Below are 23,498 nucleotides of genomic sequence, written 5' to 3' on the forward strand. Positions count from 1 at the left end.
TCCCCACCCCCTCTCTCTCTAGTTGGGCTTCATCCAAATGTATCACAGTTTTCAATCGAATTTATAGAAAGTCTGAAAAAGAAAATGCAAAATGATGCACGTTTCCATCCACCGCTGTTAATTTGAATTCTTAGGAGTTGATATGTGTCTGGCAGCAGATACGTGCAGTTGTGTTGCAGGCTCTATGAAAAACATCTGTTCATTTAAAGTTTCATGACTATCCACAAAGCTACGCCATTGTTGTAGAAAATTGTTCCATTGGCATTTCCTAATCAATAAGCTAATAATTGCATACACATAATTAATGCTATAAAATGGATTACCAGGCGCCACTCTTCAATTGGACATACACAGTTACTGTAAGAATAAAATATCAGTTGTAGAAGTGAGTCGCCTGTTAATCCTGCAGTCTTCTTCAGTTAGAACACAGTGCGACAGACATTCTAAATATGCTTCTTCTTTACCTTTACAAGTGTATTTAAATACTATTTAGGGTATGCCGACATGTAGGGGTCGGGGTGTTCATTTGTGCCAGAGCAAGGTAGCATGAAATGCTTGGTTTTTGTATGGAGTTTGGTTAAGCGAGAGTTTGGTTAAGCAGACAATGGTAGACTCGCTGAATCTGTTTCCCACTGCACTTACTGCACGCATTTAGCCTTTAACCTTACACCAACTTTTCCACCTCACCCAAACGTAACAACTTTTTTTGCGTTTTTTTACCCCTTTGGATTTTTGAAAATTGAAAATGCGCATAAAAATAGGTGGATGGAAACCCAACTTCTGTCTCTCTCTTCTCCCTCTCCCTCTCCCCTCTCTCTCTCTCCCTCTCACTCTCTCCCTCTCCTCTCTCTTCTCTCTCTCCCCTCTCTCTCTCCTCCTCCCTCTCTCATTCTCCCTCTCCTCTCTGTCTTCTCCCTCTCCCCTCTCTCTCTCTCTCTCTCTCTCTGTGTTGAACGTCCTAACAGACTGTGTGTTTGTGTTTTGAAGCCATTGGTTACGACGCGGCGAAGGAGGAGCGCTACCTGCAGGAGGCCAAGCAGAAGGAGCTGCAGCGCATCGAGGAGGCCCTGCAGCTGGCTGCACGCAGAGGTGAGGACCACACACACACACTCACACGCACACACACACACACACTCACACGCACGCACACACACACACACACACACACACACACACACACACACACAATACATTAGACACATGGTATGATTGACGCAGTTCCTTCTGGACTCTGTTGCTTCTGTCTGTCACTCTCTTTACACCTCTGTTGCTTCTGTCTGTCACTCTCTTTACACCTGGCATTACAATGCGTCTTGTATCCTATCTGTGTCCCGATGTGATTTAACCTGATTACATTTACACCTGCTATTAATATGTCACACTGTCTGGTGAAAAGAGTAACGGAGGCGAAATCACACAAATCAAGATAAAAGGTTGGTATTTAGAAATACCGACGGTATGATTTTCAATAATGTCAAAAACGCTTTCTAACTTTTTTGTGCAGCCAAAATAGTCGCAAGTGTCCTTGGCTCTGCTGGGCTTAGCCTAGCCCCGTTTCTCCACTTTCCGTGTAGACTATGCTACCCTACAAGAGTCCTGTCTCCGTACAGAGACTTGCCTGGGACTCTGGCTCCCAAGCTGTCTAAAGCGATACGCACGTGTGTCACAGAAACATTTCAAAGCCACCTACTTGAGAAGAAAGGTTCATATCTTCTCGACGTCTAGGTTAGAAAGCTCGACGCTGCTCATAAATGCCTCTTTTCATCCGAAGTCTGTGCTAATGATATTCTTTTTTACCGAGCCTTTGACCAGAGTGGCGCTGTTGAGCGCTGTGATGGCTGGGAGCTCTAACCCGGAAAAACATAGCCATCTAACCCCGACGTCGAGAAGCTATGAACCCTTCTTCCCTAGTAGGTGGCTTTGAAATGTTTCTGTGACACTTTGTAAATATGCGCGTATCGCTGATTTAGACAGCTTGGAAGCCAAAGTCACAGGCAAGTCTATGTACGGAGACAGGACTCTTGTAGGGAAGCATATAATAGTCTACACGGAAAGAGGAGAAACAGGGCTAGGCTTAGCCTGAATAATTTTTATTCAATAATTTTTATTTTATTCGCCATTTGTAGGCTACTTTTTTTTTAAACCTTATTAATAGGCAATGTTACTAACAGTGTGTGCTGTTCATGCTGCGGACGTTAGCCTCTGAAACAGGAGACTTCCTGTTCAACCTGGAGAGCGTTGTGTACAAGGAGCCTCAGAATGGTAGGTCCACACACACACACACACACACACACACACACACACACACACACACACACACACACACACACACACACACACACACACACACACACACACACACACACACACACACACACTCACTCAGCAGCAGGAACTGTAGCATCAGTTTCTGGTGTTGGTTTTTATTTGCACGCTGTTCTATTTTCTTGTGTTTTCTGTGTGTTTTCTCTGTGCGTTTTCTAGAGCCCGACTGATGCTGGATTTTTGGGGCCGATACCGATATTCAGGAGTAAAAAGATTCTGATATTGATATATCGGCCGATATTCTTATATTATATATGCACATTATATTACAATTGTTTTCGCAATTATCCCTCAAATATCAAACACTTGACAAAGATATGACTTGATGTGACTTGAGATATGTAATGTAGGCAGGATATTTTACAGCTTATCAATAAACTTTATTGTCCAAAATGGCATCAATGCAATGAAACGGTAAACTTCACTGGGAATTTAATAATTATAAATAACTAGAAATTCCAAAACACAAATAGAACAAATATATGTAACTTGAGTTAAGAAACGGGATCAAATATACACAACATGCTGTCTATAACAAAAAAATATATATATATCTGCAATATCGGCCAACATATTGGCCGATACCGATATTGGTTATCGGCCGATAATTTTGGCCGACCGATGTATCGCTCAGGCTCTAGTGTTTTCTGTGTCTTGTCTGTGTGTGCGGCTGGGCCGGTCTCTCTGCTAACTGCTGTCTCTCTCTTTAACGCTGCGTTAGTCTCTAAAGGACGTAAAAAACATAAAAAACATAAAAAAGGCTTCAGGAAGCTGAAACGACATGAACACAAAGCAGGTAGGTGGAGGGTGGGATTATAGATGTTTCTTCTGTTGCTAGGGAACCGTTTGGACCCTAGTTTATTTTGTCAACAATTGTATTCGCCAACACTGTAACAGGAAATAAACACGGTCTATAAGAGGACTCCAACTCAAAAACTTTCACTCTGACCTCAGTTTCACAATCAAAATTCCATTCATAACCTACCAAAATATTTATACTTATAGTAAAAACTTGATTACAGCTAGCACGTTTTTCATTCATTTCTTTTTTAGATTGCTAATGGTTTTAGCATATCTCATTGGAGTTGCATAGTGGAAATTAGCATCACAGCTAGGCGGACTTTTAGATCACTATCGTTTTTAGCATAGCAGAGATTATCACCACAGCTAGCGGCCATCTTCTTTACCTGGCTACATGCTAGTTTGACTCCACTCCACCAGTGCAGAGGTTTTGGTGTTTCTTTTTCCCTGAACAACTATGTTCAGGGAACTACAACTACAACTACACAATGTAATCAACTGATGTCGATTACATTATGATTGGTTTGTGGAATTAATTGTGTTATAAATGTCCGAGCATAACCACATCCAATTCAAACCCAATATCAGGAAGAAAGTTTATAAAAACATTGTTTTTTGTGGATTTGGGTTTAGGAGGAGGAGGATGATGATCTGTGATTGGTCAATGTTTTCCCCAAAATGCATGTATGTTTTTGAATGAATCGCCTCATTCACCACAGTGTATTTTAAGAATGTACATTATATTATAATGAATACAATATTACAGGATTGATTGATTGCTTTTTTGTCCAATGTCTTGTTGCCCCACATCACGTTACTCCACACATCAGATTATATTTGATGTCTTATCAGTGTGGGAAACTGTGACTGACCGTCTCCCACACTGAAGACATTTTTCTGAACCGCACCTCACATCTTCTCCACAACCCTCCAACCAAAAGAGCATCACCATCCAACCAAAACACCAACACCATCCAACCAAATGACCATCACCATCAAACCAAACGACCATCACCATCCAACCAAACGACCATCACCATCCAACCAAACGACCATCACCATCCAACCAAACGACCATCACCATTCAACCAAAAGACCATCACCATCCAACCAAACGACCATCACCATCCAACCAAACGACCATCACCATTCAACCAAAAGAGCATCACCATCCAACCAAAACACCAACACCATCCAACCAAATGACCATCACCATCAAACCAAACGACCATCACCATCCAACCAAACGACCATCACCATCCAACCAAACGACCATCACCATCCAACCAAACGACCATCACCATTCAACCAAAAGACCATCACCATCCAACCAAACGACCATCACCATCCAACCAAACGACCATCACCATTCAACCAAAAGAGCATCACCATCCAACCAAACGACCATCACCATTTAACCAAACGACCATCACCATCCAACCAAAAGAGCATCACCATCCAACCAAACGACCATCACCATCCAACCAAAAGAGCATCACCATTCAACCAAACGACCATCACCATTCAACCAAACGACCATCACCATTCAACCAAAAGAGCATCACCATTCAACCAAACGACCATCACCATTTAACCAAAAGAGCATCACCATCCAACCAAACGACCATCACCATTCAACCAAACGACCATCACCATCCAACCAAACGACCATCACCATTCAACCAAACGACCATCACCATTCAACCAAACGACCATCACCATCCAACCAAAAGAGCATCACCATTCAACCAAACGACCATCACCATCCAACCAAAAGAGCATCACCATTCAACCAAACGACCATCACCATTCAACCAAACGACCATCACCATTCAACCAAAAGAGCATCACCATTCAACCAAACGACCATCACCATTTAACCAAAAGAGCATCACCATCCAACCAAACGACCATCACCATTCAACCAAACGACCATCACCATCCAACCAAACGACCATCACCATCCAACCAAAACACCATCACCATTCAACCAAACGACCATCACCATTCAACCAAAAGAGCATCACCATTCAACCAAACGACCATCACCATTTAACCAAAAGAGCATCACCATTCAACCAAACGACCATCACCATTCAACCAAACGACCATCACCATTTAACCAAAAGAGCATCACCATTCAACCAAACGACCATCACCATCCAACCAAACGACCATCACCATTCAACCAAACGACCATCACCATCCAACCAAACGACCATCACCATCCAACCAAAACACCATCACCATTCAACCAAACGACCATCACCATTCAACCAAAAGAGCATAACCATTCAACCAAACGACCATCACCATTCAACCAAACGACCATCACCATTTAACCAAAAGAGCATCACCATTCAACCAAACGACCATCACCATTCAACCAAAACACCATCACCATTCAACCAAAAGAGCATCACCATTCAACCAAACGACCATCACCATTTAACCAAAAGAGCATCACCATTCAACCAAACGACCATCACCATTCAACCAAACGACCATCACCATTTAACCAAAAGAGCATCACCATTCAACCAAACGACCATCACCATCCAACCAAACAACCATCACCATCCAACCAAACGACCATCACCATTCAACCAAACGACCATCACCATCCAACCAAACGACCATCACCATCCAACCAAACGACCATCACCATCCAACCAAACGACCATCACCATTCAACCAAACGACCATCACCATTCAACCAAAAGAGCATCACCATTCAACCAAACGACCATCACCATTCAACCAAAAGAGCATCACCATCCAACCAAACGACCATCACCATTCAACCAAACGACCATCACCATCCAACCAAACGACCATCACCATTTAACCAAAAGAGCATCACCATTCAACCAAACGACCATCACCATCCAACCAAACGACCATCACCATTCAACCAAACGACCATCACCATCCAACCAAACGACCATCACCATTTAACCAAAAGAGCATCACCATTCAACCAAACGACCATCACCATCCAACCAAACGACCATCACCATTTAACCAAAAGAGCATCACCATCCAACCAAAACACCATCACCATTCAACCAAAGACCATCACCATCCAACCAAATGACCATCACCATTCAACCAAACGACCATCACCATTCAACCAAACGACCATCACCATCCAACCAAACGACCATCACCATTCAACCAAACGACCATCACCATCCAACCAAATGACCATCACCATTTAACCAAAAGAGCATCACCATTCAACCAAACGACCATCACCATCCAACCAAACGACCATCACCATTCAACCAAACGACCATCACCATTCAACCAAAAGAGCATCACCATTCAACCAAACGACCATCACCATTCAACCAAAAGAGCATCACCATCCAACCAAAACACCAACACCATCCAACCAAAACACCAACACCATTCAACCAAACGACCATCACCATTCAACCAAACGACCATCACCATTCAACCAAACGACCATCACCATTCAACCAAACGACCATCACCATTCAACCAAAACACCATCACCATTCATCAAAACACCATCACCATTTAACCAAACGACCATCACCATTTAACCAAAAGAGCATCACCATCCAACCAAACGACCATCACCATCCAACCAAACGACCATAACCATTCAACCAAACGACCATCACCAAACCAAAAGACCATCACCATCCAACCAAAAGACCATCACCAAACCAAAAGACCATCACCATTCAACCAAAAGAAATAGAAGAAATCGGCAGAAGAAAATAATTTTGCTTTGAAGCACTTCATCTCTTTACATACAGAAAAACACAACATGAAATCAATCTTGTATTTCTCCAATATCCCAGAATGTGTTCAGATGTTTTCCTCCTCTGCTGTTTTCATAGACTTCATATTCTAAATTTGTGAAAATGTTCTTGTAAATTTACCACTTTAATCTTGGAAATTCAGAGTTTTCCCCCCGGCTCCGCATTTATTGTTATTATTTACTTAACCTGCGATGACCCTAACAGGCCATGCCATGGTAGTTGAGTGGTTTGTGTGACGTGATGTTTCAGAGAAGCCTGGTCAGGAGGACAAGAAGGACACGTTTGCAGAGAAGCTGGCCACGCAGGTGATCAAGAACCTGCAGGTGAAGATCAGCAGCATCCACCTGCGCTACGAGGATGACGTGAGTCCCTGCTCCACACACGCTCTGCACGTACTGTATGGACTTACTGTTGTCTTATTATTTATCATGCAATCAAAATTACATTTGAGAGAAAAACTATTTATTTATTTGTTTTACTTGCAATAAAAACATTTTTTGATTGCAGTGTAGAAAGTTTTGCTCTGAAACCTATTTTGTTTAATTGGATGGTAAAGACACAAAAATATGAGGCATGCTGGGAGCTGCCAGTACAGCTGCTGCCTCTGTGCCTTGCTGCTGGGCACCTGGGCAGTGGTTGCGGTGGGTTTCAAGTGTTTGCCGTTGTAAGTTGTGTGTGTGTGTTGTGTGTGTTTCAGCTTACGGACCCCCAGTGCCCACTCTCCATGGGAATCACCCTCGCCGATCAGCCTGCAGGTGATACACACATACACACACACACACACACACACACACACACACACACACACACACAGTGTTGAACCGTGTTGTGTGTGTGTGTCTGCAGACGACGGATGAGAACTGGAAGACTTGTATTCTGAATGAAGCAGCAAAGATCATCTACAAGGTAAGAGCAATCACTCTGTATCTGACTTAAAGCCCCAGACACACCAAGCCAACAAGTCTCCCGTCGGCCATGTCTGGGCGTCTCTCGCTCTAGTATTTGCGGTGTGTCCCGCACCGTTGGCTGCAGTCTGCTTTGACAGTGGCTTTTCCAGCCCGTCGTCTGTGAGAGAAATCACTCCGATTGGCTGGTCAGGGGTAGAGAAATCACTCTGATTGGCTGGTCAGGGGTAGAGAAATCACTCTGATTGGCTGGTCAGGGGTACAGAAATTACTCTGATTGGCTGGTCAGGGGTAGATAAATCACTCTGATTGGCTGGTCAGTGGTAGAGAAATCACTCTGATTGGCTGGTCAGGGGTAGAGAAATCACTCTGATTGGCTGGTCAGGGGTAGAGAAATCACTCTGATTGGCTGGTCAGGGGTACAGAAATTACTCTGATTGGCTGGTCAGGGGTAGATAAATCACTCTGATTGGCTGGTCAGTGGTAGAGAAATCACTCTGATTGGCTGGTCAGGGGTAGAGAAATCACTCTGATTGGCTGGTCAGGGGTAGTGAAGCAGGAGAGAGGGCACACAAAGCGCTCTGCTCATTTTCCAACTTTATCTCACCTGATCATTCCTAAACAGAGATATTTTCACAAACGACGTGCCTTTGGGAAAGTCCATTGAGCCTGTCGCTCCATGATATCACTCATTTAGTGCGGTTTCTCCTTATTTTCCACCTCTGCCTGTTCCTTTCTTCCACAAGCAAAAGACCAGACACGGGTCGACAGCACCAGTGTCATTTGCAACTTTTTATCAGACATATTCTCCATTAGAAAAGTAGCTATATTATGAAACTGTTTAAGTGAGTGAAAACGTAGCCAATCAGGTCTCACGCAGGCACGCAGAACATACCTGCTAGTTTACTGTCGTGTTTGTCGTGTGTTTAAGTGCAGCTTTTTGGCCCCGACACAGCAGACGTGAGGTGACGCATCAGTTGGCCTCTAGTTGCCGCTAGTCCTTTCTAGCGCTTCCAGTGTGTCTGGGGCGTAACGTTTCTCTGTGTGTGTGTGTGTGTGTGTGTGTGTGTGTGTGTGTGTGTGTGTGTGTGTGTGTGTGTGTGTGTGTGTGTGTGTGTGTGTGTGTGTGTGTGTGTGTGTGTGTGTGTGTCAGCTGGGCCGCCTGGACTCTCTGTGTGCCTACTGGAACGTCAACAGTCCCATCTATTACAGAGGATCATGGGAAAAAATTGTGGTAAGACAGCTCCTCTCGTTCCTTCTTTCTTTGTTTCTCTCTCTCTCTTTCTCACTCTTTCTCTCACTCTTTCTTTCTCTCTCTCACTCTCTTTCTCTCTCACTCTTTCTCACTCACTCTTTCTTTCTTTATGTGTGTGTGTGCGTGCTGTGTCTCTGCAGGAGCAGCTCAGGTCTGGGATCAGCAGCCAGGAGCAGCAGCTGCAGAACTACCAGTACAGTGAGTCATCACCATGACAACGCGCGCATGCTCGCACACACACACACACACACACACACACACACACACACACACACACACACACACACACACACACACACAGAGTGGTGACGGGGTGAGTTCTGTAATGTTGACCAGGGTGCCACATCAAGTATTTTCTTTAGATGTCTAGTAGCATATTAAATATAATAATCTGTGTCCTATCCACCTTATTTTTGAATGTCCCACTGTAAAAAATAATTGTGGGTACAAGGTCCGGTTTAACGTGACTTATTGTTGCAGCTTGCCATTTCCTTTGTTATACTCGGCTGCAGACCCGAATTATAAACCGGAAACTGGAGGACGTTATAAAATTTATAAATATAGTCACGTTATAAACTAAACATTATAAAAGTTATAAAACTAACAAACGCTGTGGGTCCGTATGGAAACAGTGTTACTCGAAATGCTTAAAAGTTAAATCAATATGGTCATTCAGTGGCGTTTTACTGCCATGTAAAGTAACTATTACGCTAGTCGCTAGCATTAGCCACAGTAGCCGACTACCCACAATGCATTACGTTATCCCAGCACCCGAACGACACGGCTGTAGAGCAGAATGGCTCTGCTGTAAAATCCTCATAGACGTTTTTTTTGGTCAAGTTAAAACCATAGACTGTAAAACAGTCTATTACACCGGAAGTGGAAGAAGCACCCATCAGGCATCATGGCAGCTAGAAATAAGGTGGATATAAGATATGTTCTTACCAAGAGAACTTAAATATAAACGTATATAGGCTATATATATTTGCCTGCTTACACAGACAACAACATGCACTCTCTTCGCTGCATTTGCGGACAAAATATGAGCCAGTATCTCGTCCACATTGCCTTGATGAAGAAACAATGCAGGCTAAAACACAACTGTCCTGACAGTGGAGAGGCAGCTCCAGTCTCCAGCACCCATACCTTCATCTCTCTGCCACACCTGGAGAGGCAGCTCCAGTCTCCAGCACCCATACCTTCATCTCTCTGCCACACCTGGAGAGGCAGCTCCAGTCTCCAGCACCCATACCTTCATCTCTCTGCCACACCTGGAGAGGCAGCTCCAGTCTCCAGCACCCATACCTTCATCTCTCTACCACACCTGGAGAGGCAGCTCCAGTCTCCAGCACCCATACCTTCATCTCTCTGCCACACCTGGAGAGGCAGCTCCAGTCTCCAGCACCCATACCTTCATCTCTTTACCACACCTGGAGAGGCAGCTCCAGCTCCAGTCTCCAGCACCCATACCTTCATCTCTCTGCCACACCTGGAGAGGCAGCTCCAGTCTCCAGCACCCATACCTTCATCTCTCTACCACACCTGGAGAGGCAGCTCCAGTCTCCAGCACCCATACCTTCATCTCTCTGCCACACCTGGAGAGGCAGCTCCAGTCTCCAGCACCCATACCTTCATCTCTCTGCCACACCTGGAGAGGCAGCTCCAGTCTCCAGCACCCATACCTTCATCTCTCTGCCACACCTGGAGAGGCAGCTCCAGTCTCCAGCACCCATACCTTCATCTCTCTACCACACCTGGAGAGGCAGCTCCAGTCTCCAGCACCCATACCTTCATCTCTCTACCACACCTGGAGAGGCAGCTCCAGTCTCCAGCACCCATACCTTCATCTCTCTACCACACCTGGAGAGGCAGCTCCAGTCTCCAGCACCCATACCTTCATCTCTCTACCACACCTGCGTCTCACTCGCTCCTCCATGGAGGAGGCTGCTATTTTACTTTATTTACTACGAGCGCTTTTTACCTCCACGAAATTGACAACTATGTCGGGTGACTCAATCAATCAATCAATCAATCAATCAATTAATCACTTGCTCGCTCACGCGCTTGGTGCCCAATTGCACTCACTTTGGTTGAAGAGTGATGTTTGTTTGATGTGCGGGTGTAGCTTGTTGGTGTTTCCTCTGAGCCATCAACACTTTGAGCTTCACACTGGAGCCATTTTCACTTCTTTGTCGCCACTTATTAACGCTGTTGTAGTTCTAATTCATAATTAGCCGCGTCTCTGCTCGTTTGTCAAATCAAGTCAACTTTATTTATAGAGCACGTTTACAACGACAGGCAGCCGACCAAAGTGCTTTACAAGTAAAAAACACAAATATAAAAGCAGGTAGAAACAATACACTACGGCTCAAGGTGCAATAAAGTGCAGCAGAACAAATAATAAAAATGTAAAAATAAAGAAGATAGACCAGAATAGCAGTAAGTAATAAAATAGATAAAAGTAATGAGGGCGGCTTTAGCTCAGGAGGTAGAGCGGGTCGGCCAATGACGTAAGGGTTGGCGGTTCGATCCCCGCTCCCTCCCAGCTGCTGTCGCTGTGTCCTTAGGCAAGACACTTAACCCTCCTTGCTCCCGATGGTGTGTAGGCACCCTGCGTGGCAGCCTGCCGCCATCGGTGTATTAATGGGTGAATGTAGACTATCTACTGATTGTAAAGCGCTTTGGATAAAAGCGCTATATAAATGCAGACCATTTAATATTTAATGAGATAAATATAAATGCAGACCATTTAATATTTAATGAGATAAATAAAAGGCGCAGAATAGCAGCTAACTAGAGTTGAAGGGAAAATGTGGGTCTTGAGCAGGGACTTGAAGGCCTCCAGGCTCTGGGCTGATCGGATAGAGAGGGGGAGGGTGTTCCAGAGCCTGGGGGCAGCTGCAGCAAATGCTCGATCTCCTCTGGTCTTAAGTTTGGTCCTGGGTACCGCCAGCAGCAACTGGTCGGCAGACCTTAAGGCTCTGGATGGGGTGTGGTGGACCAGGAGCTCCGCGAGGTATGATGGGGCTAGCCCATTAACAGCTTTAAAAACAATCAGCAACAGTTTAAAATCAATGCAGTAATGGTAATTGCGTGCGGACTGAGCTGCCACTACCCCCGAAATATCTGGCACACAGAGAGAGAGACACACATGTATCGGCGTGGGGATTCACAGCGAATGTGGACACGTACCATAAGCTCTCCTCTCCGTCTCCTCCTTTCTTCTCTCCTCTCTCCTCCTCCTCTGCTCTCCTCACAACACCTTGAACAAAAAACAACAACAACACCTGTGGGTAGCAGCGGCGGCCATTTTTCTGGGGCAACGCACCGCTGCTCCAGGATGTATATCGGGAGAAACCCTGGTGTTGCTGATGAGTTTGGATGCGTTGGAGGAGAGCAAAGTTTAACCTTATTGTGATTGTTATCATCAGGGTGTTTTTGTGCGTTTGGTTTCTGCTCGTAGTTTTCGAACCGATCTTCGCCTCGGCTAAGATGTGCATCAACCCCAACGCCGAGGTGGAGCTGAAGACTCCTAAAGCTAACCTGCACCTGGAGGTCCAGAACATCGCTATAGAGATGACCAAACCCCAGGTACAGACACACACACACACACACACACACACACACACACACACACACACACACACACACACACACACACACACACACACACACACTTAGCATGTAGCTACTGTCACTCAACATCGTTTATGCTAAAATGTTAGCATGTAGCTACTGTCACTCAACATAGTGTATGCTAAAATGTTAGCATGTAGCTACTGTCGTATTCTTTGCATGGCTGGTCATGGCTAGGGTGCCGACCTGCCTGAGTGACTGTTTGTGTGGCAGCAGAAATGATATCCTCTGCGATGATGAGGTTTAGTTTAGTTAGTTAGTTTATTTCGATCAGAAAGCAAAGAATATTCACAGAATAGGAAAAAAAACAGAAGAAAACAAAAGATACATAAGGCTGACCGAAAGGGTTTTAGGGCTGAAGCTAACTAGCTTGTTAAATGCCCTTACCCTTTTTCCTTTACGTTATATGTAAACATATGCAGTACATATGCATACACATGGATACATACATGCATTGATTTACACACACAAATAGCACATGCTCCTAATTATTCATACATGCCTATACACACATAGGCTACCTACCACATATAATTACACATACATAGCTAATACCAAACATACTACAGGAAATACAAGTGACCCATAAGTCCTGATTATGTACCATCACGTCTATACTTCTCCAGAATAATGTTTCTATACTTTTTTTTGAATTGCACAAGATTTTTACTTTCTTTGATCTCGTCAGGTAATTTATTCCACAGTTTCACACCACAGACAGATACGCACATGCTTTTCAGAGTGCTATGAAGGTTAAAAACAACATTGCACATTTGGAGAGAGAGAGAGAGAGAGAGACACCGAGCAACAGAGAGACAGGAGAGGGGGGGTGACAGAGCAAGCGAGAGACAGAGACCACATTGAGCAGCAATTGCAGCTGCACTCACACCAATGTGACCACGGGATATTTTAACCCGCACACTCTCAAAAAAAGATGGTCACAGTCTGGAACCCTACTGACAGCCAGACTGTCTCTCTCCTCTGTGTCTCTCTGCAGTACCTGACCATGCTGGACCTGCTGGAGTCGGTGGACTGCATGGTGAAGAACGGGCCATACAGGAAGTTCAGACCCGACGCTCCGGTCCACGGGAACGCCAAGCTCTGGTCAGTCAGAGCTGCTCGTGTCCGCAGAGATGATCATGATGTTCAGAACCTGTTAGAGACGGAGAGGGTCATGCTGTTCAGAACCTGTTAGAGACAGAGAGGACCATGATGTTCAGAACCTGTTAGAGACAGAGAGGGTCATGCTGTTCAGAACCTGTTAGAGACAGAGAGGACCATGATGTTCAGAACCTGTTAGAGACAGAGAGGGTCATGCTGTTCAGAACCTGTTAGAGACAGAGAGGGTCATGCTGTTCAGAACCTGTTAGAGACAGAGAGGGTCATCATGTTCAGAACCTGTTAGAGACAGAGAGGGTCATGCTGTTCAGAACCTGTTAGAGACAGAGAGGGTCATGCTGTTCAGAACCTGTTAGAGACAGAGAGGGTCATGCTGTTCAGAACCTGTTAGAGACAGAGAGGGTCATGCTGTTCAGAACCTGTTAGAGGCAGAGAGGGTCATGCTGTTCAGAACCTGTTAGAGACAGAGAGGACCATGATGTTCAGAACCTGTTAGAGACAGAGAGGGTCATGATGTTCAGAACCTGTTAGAGACAGAGAGGCTCATGCTGTTCAGAACCTGTTAGAGACAGAGAGGGTCATGCTGTTCAGAACCTGTTAGAGACAGAGAGAGGGTCATTCATGCTGTTCAGAACCTGTTAGAGACAGAGAGGGTCATGCTGTTCAGAACCTGTTAGAGACAGAGAGAGGGTCATTCATGCTGTTCAGAACCTGTTAGAGACAGAGAGGGTCATGCTGTTCAGAACATGTTAGAGACAGAGAGGGTCATGCTGTTCAGAACATGTTAGAGACAGAGAGGGTCATCATGTTCAGAACCTGTTAGAGACAGAGAGGGTCATGCTGTTCAGAACCTGTTGGAGCTCCTGTTTGAGCTCTAAGTTTTGGGTGTGTTTGTTTCTCCTGTGTGACCTCTGAGGTTTGGGTGTGTTTGTTTCTCCTGTGTGACCTCTGAGGTTTGGGTGTGTTTGTTTCGCGGCCTCCCTGCAGGTGGAAGTACGGTCTCAGCAGCATCCTGGAGGTTCACATCCGACGTGTGAAGCGCATGTGGTCCTGGTCCCACATCAGGATGCACAGGGAGACCCTGAAGGCCTACAAGGTGCTCTACAAGGCCAAGCTGCTGGCTCAGGGCAAAGCCAGCCCTGACACAGACACACAGATACAGGTAGGCTAAGCTGCTGGCTCAGGGCAGACACAGCCCCAACTAGGGTTGGGTACCGAAACCCGGTACCACTATGGTACCGTTACCCAACTGCAACGCAGATTTCAGTGCCTCATCTAGGTGCCATCCCCGAGCTGCTGAGTAAAACATCTACCCTCCGGTGCTCCGACACCAGCGCCACATACACCTTCACTACATTATCGTTCGGAGTGCGCCGCATGAAATCCTGTTCAAATTAAAAAATCTAAATAAATAAAATGAATGAATTTTACTGGGTGATTGAAGCAGCTTGTCCTCTGTTTGTCTCCATCAGGATCTGGAGAAGGTCCTGGACGTCTTCAACATCACACTGGCCCGGCAGCAGGCCCAGATGGAGGTAAAGACGATCATCTGAGATCTTAGTAGTGATGATGTTGGAGGTTAGAGATGCGGGCTGGCGGCTGGCAGTTCGCCGGTTCAATTCCCGGAGTGGAGAAGACAATGTGGATGGTCCAGTCTAGTTTTGAAGTCCAGTTTACTGATAGAGCAAGATTGTCGCAAATTGCTTTAAAAAGAACGAAATCCTCAGAAATGTTTCCTCGATCAAACCTCTTGTGTCTCTTCACTTCCCTCCTCCTCTCTTTCACCTCCTCTCCACCCTTCTGTTCCTTTCCTTATGTGCTTTCCTCTCTCCTTCCTTTCCCCCTCCTCCCCCTCTCCCTTTCTCTCCCTTCCTCCCTTCTTCTCTCTTCCTCCCTCCCTCTCACCCTCCCTCCCTCTCTCTCTTCCTCCCTCTCTCTCCTTCCCTCCCTCTCTCTCTCTCCGCCTCCCTTCCTCTGTCTCTCCCTCCCTCACTCCCTCCCTCCCTCTCTCTCTTCCTCTCTCCCTCCCTCTCTCCTTCCCTTTCTCTTCCTCCCTCTCTCTCCCTCTCTCTCTTCCTCTCCCTCCCTCCCTCTCTCACTTCCTCCCTCTCTCCCTCCTCGCTCCCTCTCTCGCTCCCTCTCTCTCTCCCTCCCTCGCTCTCTCTCTCTCTCCCTCCCTCTCTCTCTCTCTCCCTCTCTATCTCTCGCCCTTCCTCTCTCTCCCTCTCTCTCTCCCTTTTTCCCTCTCTCTCTCTCTCTCCCTCCCTCCCTCTCTCTCTCTCCCTCCCTGCACCAGGTGATGCGTTCAGGTCAGAAGCTGGTGAAGAAGGCAGCAGGAGGGCAGAAGCAGCCAGGAGCAGCAGGTGGCTTCTTCAGCAGCTTGTTTGGCCGGAAAGCCAAGAAGGAGAAGGAGAAGCAGGAGCAGGAGCAGGAGGAGAGCAAGGAGCCAGACAGTGAGTCTCCTCCATCCTCGAACCTCATCCACAATCATTGCCCACAACAAGTGCCTTCAACATGGAGGGATTTAGTCCAGAAACTAAAATAATGATGAATAAACATCATAACCTCAAGCAGAATTTAGATCATAGAATTTAGAATTTAGATTAATACAGATTTATTTGGTCAGGTTTACGTGATGTTTTTTCTTTTCAGTTTTAACAAATTTTTGTCAGTTTACTGTGTTTCTTTGTCACTTTGTCATATTTTGTCATGTTTAACTTTTGACCAAAAAAAGACAAAACAAAAAGTACCAAAAAATGACAAAGCGAGTCAATAAGGTTTAGGCTTTGATGGGTTCGTGTTAGACGGGTTAGGTGAGATGAAGTGTCTGCAGATCCAGTCGGAGCTGAAGATGTCCTCTGGTCTTCAGGTGCAGGTCTGGACGAGCTGATGACCTCAGATGAGAAGACCAAGCTCTACACCGCCATCGGATACAGCGGCAGCTCGCACAACCTAGCCTTACCCAAGCAGGTAGAGAGCAGCTTGGAATAATAATGAAACAATGAGAAATTAACCTGCTATTGGGAGTTTTCAGATTTGTCACATAAAAAAACATAACATAAAATGTCATCGTCCTTTAAAACATCTTCCAAACAGCAAATAATGTAACTGTTAAAACGGTTTTCTTCCAATTTGAACACATTGATGAATCCTCCTCTTTCAAAAAGAAAAGCTTTCTGTAGAAAGCTAGAATGGCACATGGCTATGGCAGTACATTCCTTATCGCCTTATGTTCTCCAGTATGTAGCTGTCATCGTCACCTTCAAGCTGATCCGGACATCCATCACGGTCAGAGAGGAGCCAAACGTTCCAGAGATCCTGAAGGTCCAGATGATCGACCTGAGCACCACCATCTCCCAGAGACCGGGAGCCCAGGCCATCAAGTAAGCCCCGCCCCCTCACCCTCCTCATCAGCCTCTTCTTCTGGGCGATTGTCCGCTTTCCTCGAATGTAAAAAAAGATATACCGAGTCAACTTCTGGCTTGGTCAGATGTTCCTCCAGACACAGTTGGCCGTGTCTGCGGGTGGGAACCCACTGGGGTATGAGTCTTGGGCCCTGTTTACACGGCGACGCTCCCTGCATAAAACGGCAAACTTTTTTAGCGTTCGTGCCTTCCTTTTACATGGTGATGGCGTTATTGGGGGGTGAAAACGCCAAAATGTGAAAACAGGTCCCAGAGTGGAATTCTTGAAAACGTTGCCCCTTACTGTGACCGTGTAAAGTGGAGAAACACAATTCAGGTGATGACACAGCCCCCCTTCACCATGTTACACAATGGTAGACAATAGGAACATTGAACTAGCCCAATACAGCCTTATGGCACACGCATAATGAGTCGCATTGACATTCAACAAACATGATAACGATTTGCTAAAAACACAATCTGCGTTAAAGGAGAATTTCGTTTTTTTTTCGTGAAGTCCCGCGATACTTTCCTGCCGACTGGCCAAGTACAGGAGGACGCTTTGCGGTGGTGGTTTTAGCGCAACCTATGTGGGGTTTGGCGTAACCTATGTGGGATTCGAAATAACGAAGGTTATGCCAAACCCCACATAGGTTGCGCTAAAACCACCACCGCAAAGCGTCCTCCTGTACTTGGCCAGTCGGCAGGAAAGTATCGCGGGACTTCACGAGACTTGGTGACCGAGATCACGTTTGAGGTAATTTGATCCCTGTGCAACTCCAGGAAACAGCCTTTGGCGAAATATCACTGTGGTGGTTCTTGAGGGATCAGATTATGACGATATTTGGCGAAAACGGGAATAAAAATAGCTATTTAGATGCAGGAAAGACAGGCTCACACTTGGCCCCAAGTCAGCTCCATTTTACAACTGACTTGGACGCTATTGATGTCAAAACAACGCTAGGACGGCCAGAAACGCCGCGGAGATCGCCTGGTGAGTGGCCAAATCATAATTAATGCCAGGAGATGGGTCCAGGTTCAAAAAAACCGAAATTCTCCTTTAAGTCCCCGCTACTAACGTCGCACATAGCCTATTAATCACTGTCTCCCGCATTGAATAATTGACAACAACTCACTGTCTGCGATGCATTTCCTCAAGTGAAGTCTCAATGTGCTCAGGTCTTTTTTATGTTGCTTTATTCTGTTTTTATTCGGTAATCCGATCTGGAGCATGATCTGGAGCAGTTTATTAGGCTACCATTTGTGACTTCTGTGTCAGACGCGTGGAAAATGCAAACTTTAATCACAAAGCTAAATCAAGCCCGTTAGAAACAGACAGAATAGGGGAAGCTAGGCATTTTTACCTTCAAAATAAAAGCCGTATTTTATAACTGGGTAAATAAAAATCAGGGTCGTCGTGTCGACTCACTGCGTGTTAAAATTGACTTTTAGTTGTCTGTGTTCTATATGTCTTCTGTGTATTTCAGATCACACACAAATAAGACTTAGTTTATTTAATTACCATTATTGTGAAGGTTTTAACCAGAAGTTTCAATGTTATTCTGGCTCACTTGACACTTTTGCGGCTTCAGTCAGCCTGACAGTCTGCACGCAAATCGTTATCACACCAGCTGTGTGCAAATGCGAAATAAAAGGTGAGGACGCAACGCTAGTTTGCCGTTTTATGCAGAGACGGTTGTCGTCTAAACACGGCCTTGGTCGCTGCACCAGCACTGTTTGGGGGGAAGGGGATCTCTTTTTTGGACTGTTTTTGTGATTTCTTGGTCCGTTTTTGTAAACTGAAGCTGCCAGATGGATGAGTTTGCTTCACATTCTGCTTCACAAACGAGAATTTGTGGAACAATGCCGCGCCCCGTCTGGCGGAGTCAGGCTACCGTTTTTGTCCTTTTTGTCTGTTTTTGTCGTTTTTTGGTCCGTTTAGCATGTCTCCTGAAGCTGTGTGTGTGTGTGTGTGTGTGTGTGTGTGTGTCTCTCAGGGTGGAAGCGGCTCTGGAGCACTGGTACGTGACTGGTCTGCAGCAGCAGGGGGAGGTGCCATCACTCATCGCTTCGGTGGGAGACTCCACCTCCTCTCTTCTCAACGTGCTGTTTGAGCTGAACCCAGAGGACAGCGCCGCCGACCAGCTGCTGCGCGTCCACTCCCAACCTGTGGAGATCATCTACGACGCTGTAAACACACACACACACACACACACATACACACACACACACACACACACACACACACACACTTTCAAACTTGTTACCGTTTGGTCAGGCTGCTTCACAAGCTAGAGAAGAATCTGAACAAAATACACACCAAACTTTGCTACCACTTTGTATGAAGCCAATGTCTATAAGGCGTATGACAACAGCATGCTGAGGCTGGCAAAGAACATCACCTCAAACACTAGTCATGTTTTACACAGTGAATACAGGTTATTGCCCTCAGGAAGGAGATACAGTGTCCCAACACATAAGAAGGTTAGACTAAAAAAGTCATTTGTCCATCAATCGACTCTGAGGCTCAACCAGGAGCTAAGCCAGAGATAGGCTGAGCGGTGGACGGTGCTCTCGATTGTATGTTTCTATGTATGTCAATATCTTGTGTTTTCACTGTGTCATGTTAATGTGTGTAATGTGTATACATGTCCTTTGTTTTTGCATACAATGGCTGCTGGGTCGCAAGACAAATTTCAGCAGTGCTGACAATAAAGCAATATATCAATATCAATATATCAATAATACATTGTAGTCATATTGTACTTATAACACATTATAATGCCACCATAACCCCATAATAAGTAGTTATAATCATGCATAGACTGTTATAATGTCTTATAACATTATAAACAATCTGTTATAATGTGTTTGATTACCACTTAATTCAAAACGCTTTATAACAGATAATGTTATAAATGTTTGACAAAAATATTGTCTTGGCAAAGACAGTTTGTTGATTTGGTGATTCCAAAACCCCAATGTAAAACCGTCACCGCAGGAACCGTTGAAACTTTGCATAAGGGCCTGTGTCCACCTAGCGTCTTTTCCTCAGGTCCAGCGTCTTTTTTCAGTTGTTTCCAATGGGGGGAGAGCGTATGCGGGCGCACATGGACGTCTAGAGAAAGTGTGCAGCGCCCAGCGTCTATTTTCAGAGCGCTCCGCGGTTTTTGTGCGCCGGCTCCCAGCGCTTCCAGCTGAAAATAATTTAACTTTTCAGAAAGACGCTGGTGTCGGGTGCTCCTTTTCTGGCAACTAATCATATGGAGAAACTATCGCAACAGAGACAGAAAGGCTCAATTGTGGGAGCAGATTGCCTAGACACTTAATATTTCTGGTGAGTGTTGTGCTTACTGCTTTTAATAACGTAGCCTACCTGTGTTGTTAGCTTGCTAGCCGTCAGCTATCAAGCTACTACCGCACTGAGCTAACGTTAGTTTCAGACTGCTTCCTTGTATATTGTGCGCTGGGATCATCGCTCCCCAGCGCACTCCCAGCGTTTAACAGTCGGAAAAAGACGCTAGGTGGACACAGGCCCATACACTGTAATGTTTGTAACGCGTGTAAAGTGGGTGTAATATGTTTGTGTAACCTGTGTGTAACGCGTGTGTAACGTGTGTGTAACCTGTGTGTAACGCGTGTGTAATATGTTTGTGTAACTTGTGTGTAACGTGTGTAAATGTGTGTCTCTTAGCTGACAGTGAACAGCGTGGTGGAGTTCTTTCAGACGGAGAAGGGCGTGGACCTGGAGATGCTGACCTCGGCAACGCTGTCCAAGCTGGAGGAGATCAAGGAGAAGACTGCCACCGGTCAGTTCATGTCACAGCTGTGTGTGTGTGTGTCTGTGTGTGTTAGTCATTTTTTAAAAGATTTTTTGTTTCATTTTAATTTTTCCATTCCGTTTAGTACAGTATGGATGCGTGCAATTCTTGGTGTAGGTATGGATTTTACTCGGGCTACAGATTCGGCTCGCCCACCGGATGTGCACAGCTCGGGGTCCACAACGGGGCCTAACCCTGACCCTGACTGTGATTCATATTTTTCATGTCTATCATGTCTGATAACATCAGTAGCTTAGCGTTAGCTTGTTAGCTCATCTAAAGCTGTCGGCCATTTTCCCCACGTTAATCCCGCCACGTACAGCCAATCATGGGCTAGGGAAATGTCTAGGGGGGTGTAGTGTCCTCTAGAGAGAGAGTGGCGTCAGCGGAGGACCAAAATGCAAGACTCATTAGCCAATGAACAGCCAGGAATGGGTCTCGCGCTACTTTTGCATGCTAAAATAAAGCTGATAATGTACCATTTTCAAGCGGGGGAAAAACCCTTTGAGTACAACACAAACTATATTGTCTATTTTGCTGCAACTCGACAGTGCTGCTTAATCCAGAACCTTACTTCCTTTACTTCCTGGAACCCTTGAGAGTAAAAAACTGGTCCATTAGAGTGAATGGAGATGTCGGGACTCTTCTATCTACCCGGCTCTGGGGGTATGTGCGTGGTGGTAGGGAGCGTGATCAGTAAGGGGGCGGGGCTAGGGAAAATGGGCCATAGCTAGGATTTGGAAGGTCGTAGAGAGTCAGGGTTCAAGGGTTGGGTCGAGGGAGTGGATAGGGGACTCTGGGCGGTGGGAAGGATCGTGGTGAGGGCTAGGTCATAGAGTCGAGGTTCGAGTGGTGTGTAGGGGGAATGGTTGAGGAGATGTGGGTGGTTTTTGGCGGTAGGGGTTGGACCATTTTCCACTTGTTACCTAAAGTGCCATGAGGCTGAATCCCCACCACACCTTTGTGCTGTGGGCTTCAAGGTCATTTGTGCTTGCATGAGTCTGGACAGACATGGATGTAGATTGTAGACGGCGGACTCGTTGGTGGAGGCATACAACCATGTGTGTGTGTGTGTGTGTGTGTTAATACAACCACGATGCGGTATTTCTAGTTTGTCCTTTTAGTGTCTCTTCAGTATGTCCTCTTTTTTTGTCCGTTTTTATGCCTCTCTCTTCGTCCATTTAGTACGTCTCCTGCACACCAGTCTGGCAATTAAAGCTGTGTGTGTGTGTGTGTGTGTGTGTGTGTGTGTGTGTGTGTGTGTGTGTGTGTGTGCGTACAGGTCTGTCTCACATCATAGAGACCAGGAAGGTGCTGGACTTGACGATCCACCTGAAACCATCCTACCTGCTGCTGCCTCACTCTGGCTTCTACCAGGCCAACCAGCACCTGCTCTGTATCGACTTCGGCTCCTTACAGGTGTCTCTCTCTCTCCTTACAGGTGTCTCTCTCTCTCTGTCTCTCTCTCTCTCCCTCTGTCTCTCTCTGTCTCTCTCTCTCTCCCCCTGTCTTTCTCTCTCTGTCGCTCTCTGTCTCTCTCTCTCTCTCTGTCTTTCTCTCTCTCTCTCTGTCTCTCTCTCTTTCTGACTTTCTCTCTTTCTCTCTTTCTCTCTGCAGGTGCATTTCCATCCACCTGTTTTTATGTGCATTTTGACATAACACTTCAGAAAGGGTTGGTGGAAACGGCAAAATACGAAAACAAAAAAAATCCTCAATTTAGATTTTTTTTTAAAAGCTTGCTTGAGGTGGTGTTTGAGAACCTATTCGCTTTCCACACCCACTGGCCAAAAGGGGGTGCTGCAATGGGCGTGTTCAGTCACAAAAAGGCCCCTAACTCACGGACTAACTAAACAGTTAGTGGTTAACGCTAGTTAGGTCATCGGTAGTCTCTTAGAACAGACGAGTTGGCTTCCGCAATTTTCAAATGCTTCTGCCATACCGTCTGTAATACGTGGGGGAGAAGCATGCACCAACCGGAATGGGAAGCAGAAAGGCGGGTCTTCCGCTCATTAGTCCAATCAGAATTTTTTTAAGGCGGGTCTTCCGCTCATTAGTCCAATCAGAATTTTTTTTCGTGGACACACGTGTCGTGATTGGTCGGATTTTGTCGAACTTCCTTCCAGTCTGAAGGTTTTTTTCCCAACTTCCTTGTGCATGTTCTGGGGGTGTAACGTACAGACTGTTTAGCTGCATTCGCCGGATGTAGATGAGGTCATCGGCCTCGGACAAACTGATTAACTTTCCACGCCCACTGGCCGAAAGGAGGCGTGGCAATGGGGGTAGTAACATGCCATGGCGGAGGTATGCACAGTTTTGTAATGTTATATTCTTCATGCTATGCTATGCTATAGTTTTTTCCTGCTTTTTTCTATGCAAAATGTTGTAGTCGGGTAAAGGGGAAAGTTGGACTCATAAATCAGGGAAAGGGTACCGAA

At 45.7% G+C, this 23,498-nt stretch overlaps 2 protein-coding genes across 2 annotated transcripts in view; one reads left to right on the forward strand and one right to left on the reverse strand.

Moving 5' to 3' along the window:
* The window catches only part of LOC310791593 (intermembrane lipid transfer protein VPS13C-like), a gene marked incomplete at its 5' end in the record, with an annotated part of 96,708 nt that extends 96,470 nt beyond the window's left edge, over nt 1-238 (reverse strand). Inside the window, one exon of the mRNA XM_083653260.1 lies at nt 234-238. Coding sequence (XP_083509386.1) covers nt 234-238 — 5 coding nt within the window. The remainder of the gene's footprint in view (nt 1-233) is intronic.
* Nucleotides 239-496: 258 nt separating this feature from the next.
* Nucleotides 497-23,498, forward strand: part of LOC310791594 (intermembrane lipid transfer protein VPS13C-like) — a gene marked incomplete at its 5' end in the record, with an annotated part of 130,999 nt that continues 107,997 nt past the window's right edge. The window contains 17 exons of the mRNA XM_083653261.1: nt 497-506; nt 988-1,089; nt 7,173-7,285; nt 7,621-7,678; nt 7,956-7,990; nt 8,982-9,062; nt 9,224-9,281; nt 12,547-12,674; nt 13,717-13,823; nt 14,826-15,000; nt 15,311-15,373; nt 16,135-16,291; nt 16,708-16,808; nt 17,079-17,221; nt 19,240-19,432; nt 20,937-21,051; nt 22,346-22,482. Coding sequence (XP_083509387.1) covers nt 497-506; nt 988-1,089; nt 7,173-7,285; nt 7,621-7,678; nt 7,956-7,990; nt 8,982-9,062; nt 9,224-9,281; nt 12,547-12,674; nt 13,717-13,823; nt 14,826-15,000; nt 15,311-15,373; nt 16,135-16,291; nt 16,708-16,808; nt 17,079-17,221; nt 19,240-19,432; nt 20,937-21,051; nt 22,346-22,482 — 1,776 coding nt within the window. The remainder of the gene's footprint in view (nt 507-987; nt 1,090-7,172; nt 7,286-7,620; nt 7,679-7,955; nt 7,991-8,981; nt 9,063-9,223; nt 9,282-12,546; nt 12,675-13,716; nt 13,824-14,825; nt 15,001-15,310; nt 15,374-16,134; nt 16,292-16,707; nt 16,809-17,078; nt 17,222-19,239; nt 19,433-20,936; nt 21,052-22,345; nt 22,483-23,498) is intronic.

The sequence above is a fragment of the Poromitra crassiceps genome (assembly GCF_964638095.1).
Source record: "Poromitra crassiceps genome assembly, chromosome: 16".
NCBI lineage: Eukaryota > Metazoa > Chordata > Actinopteri > Beryciformes > Melamphaidae > Poromitra > Poromitra crassiceps.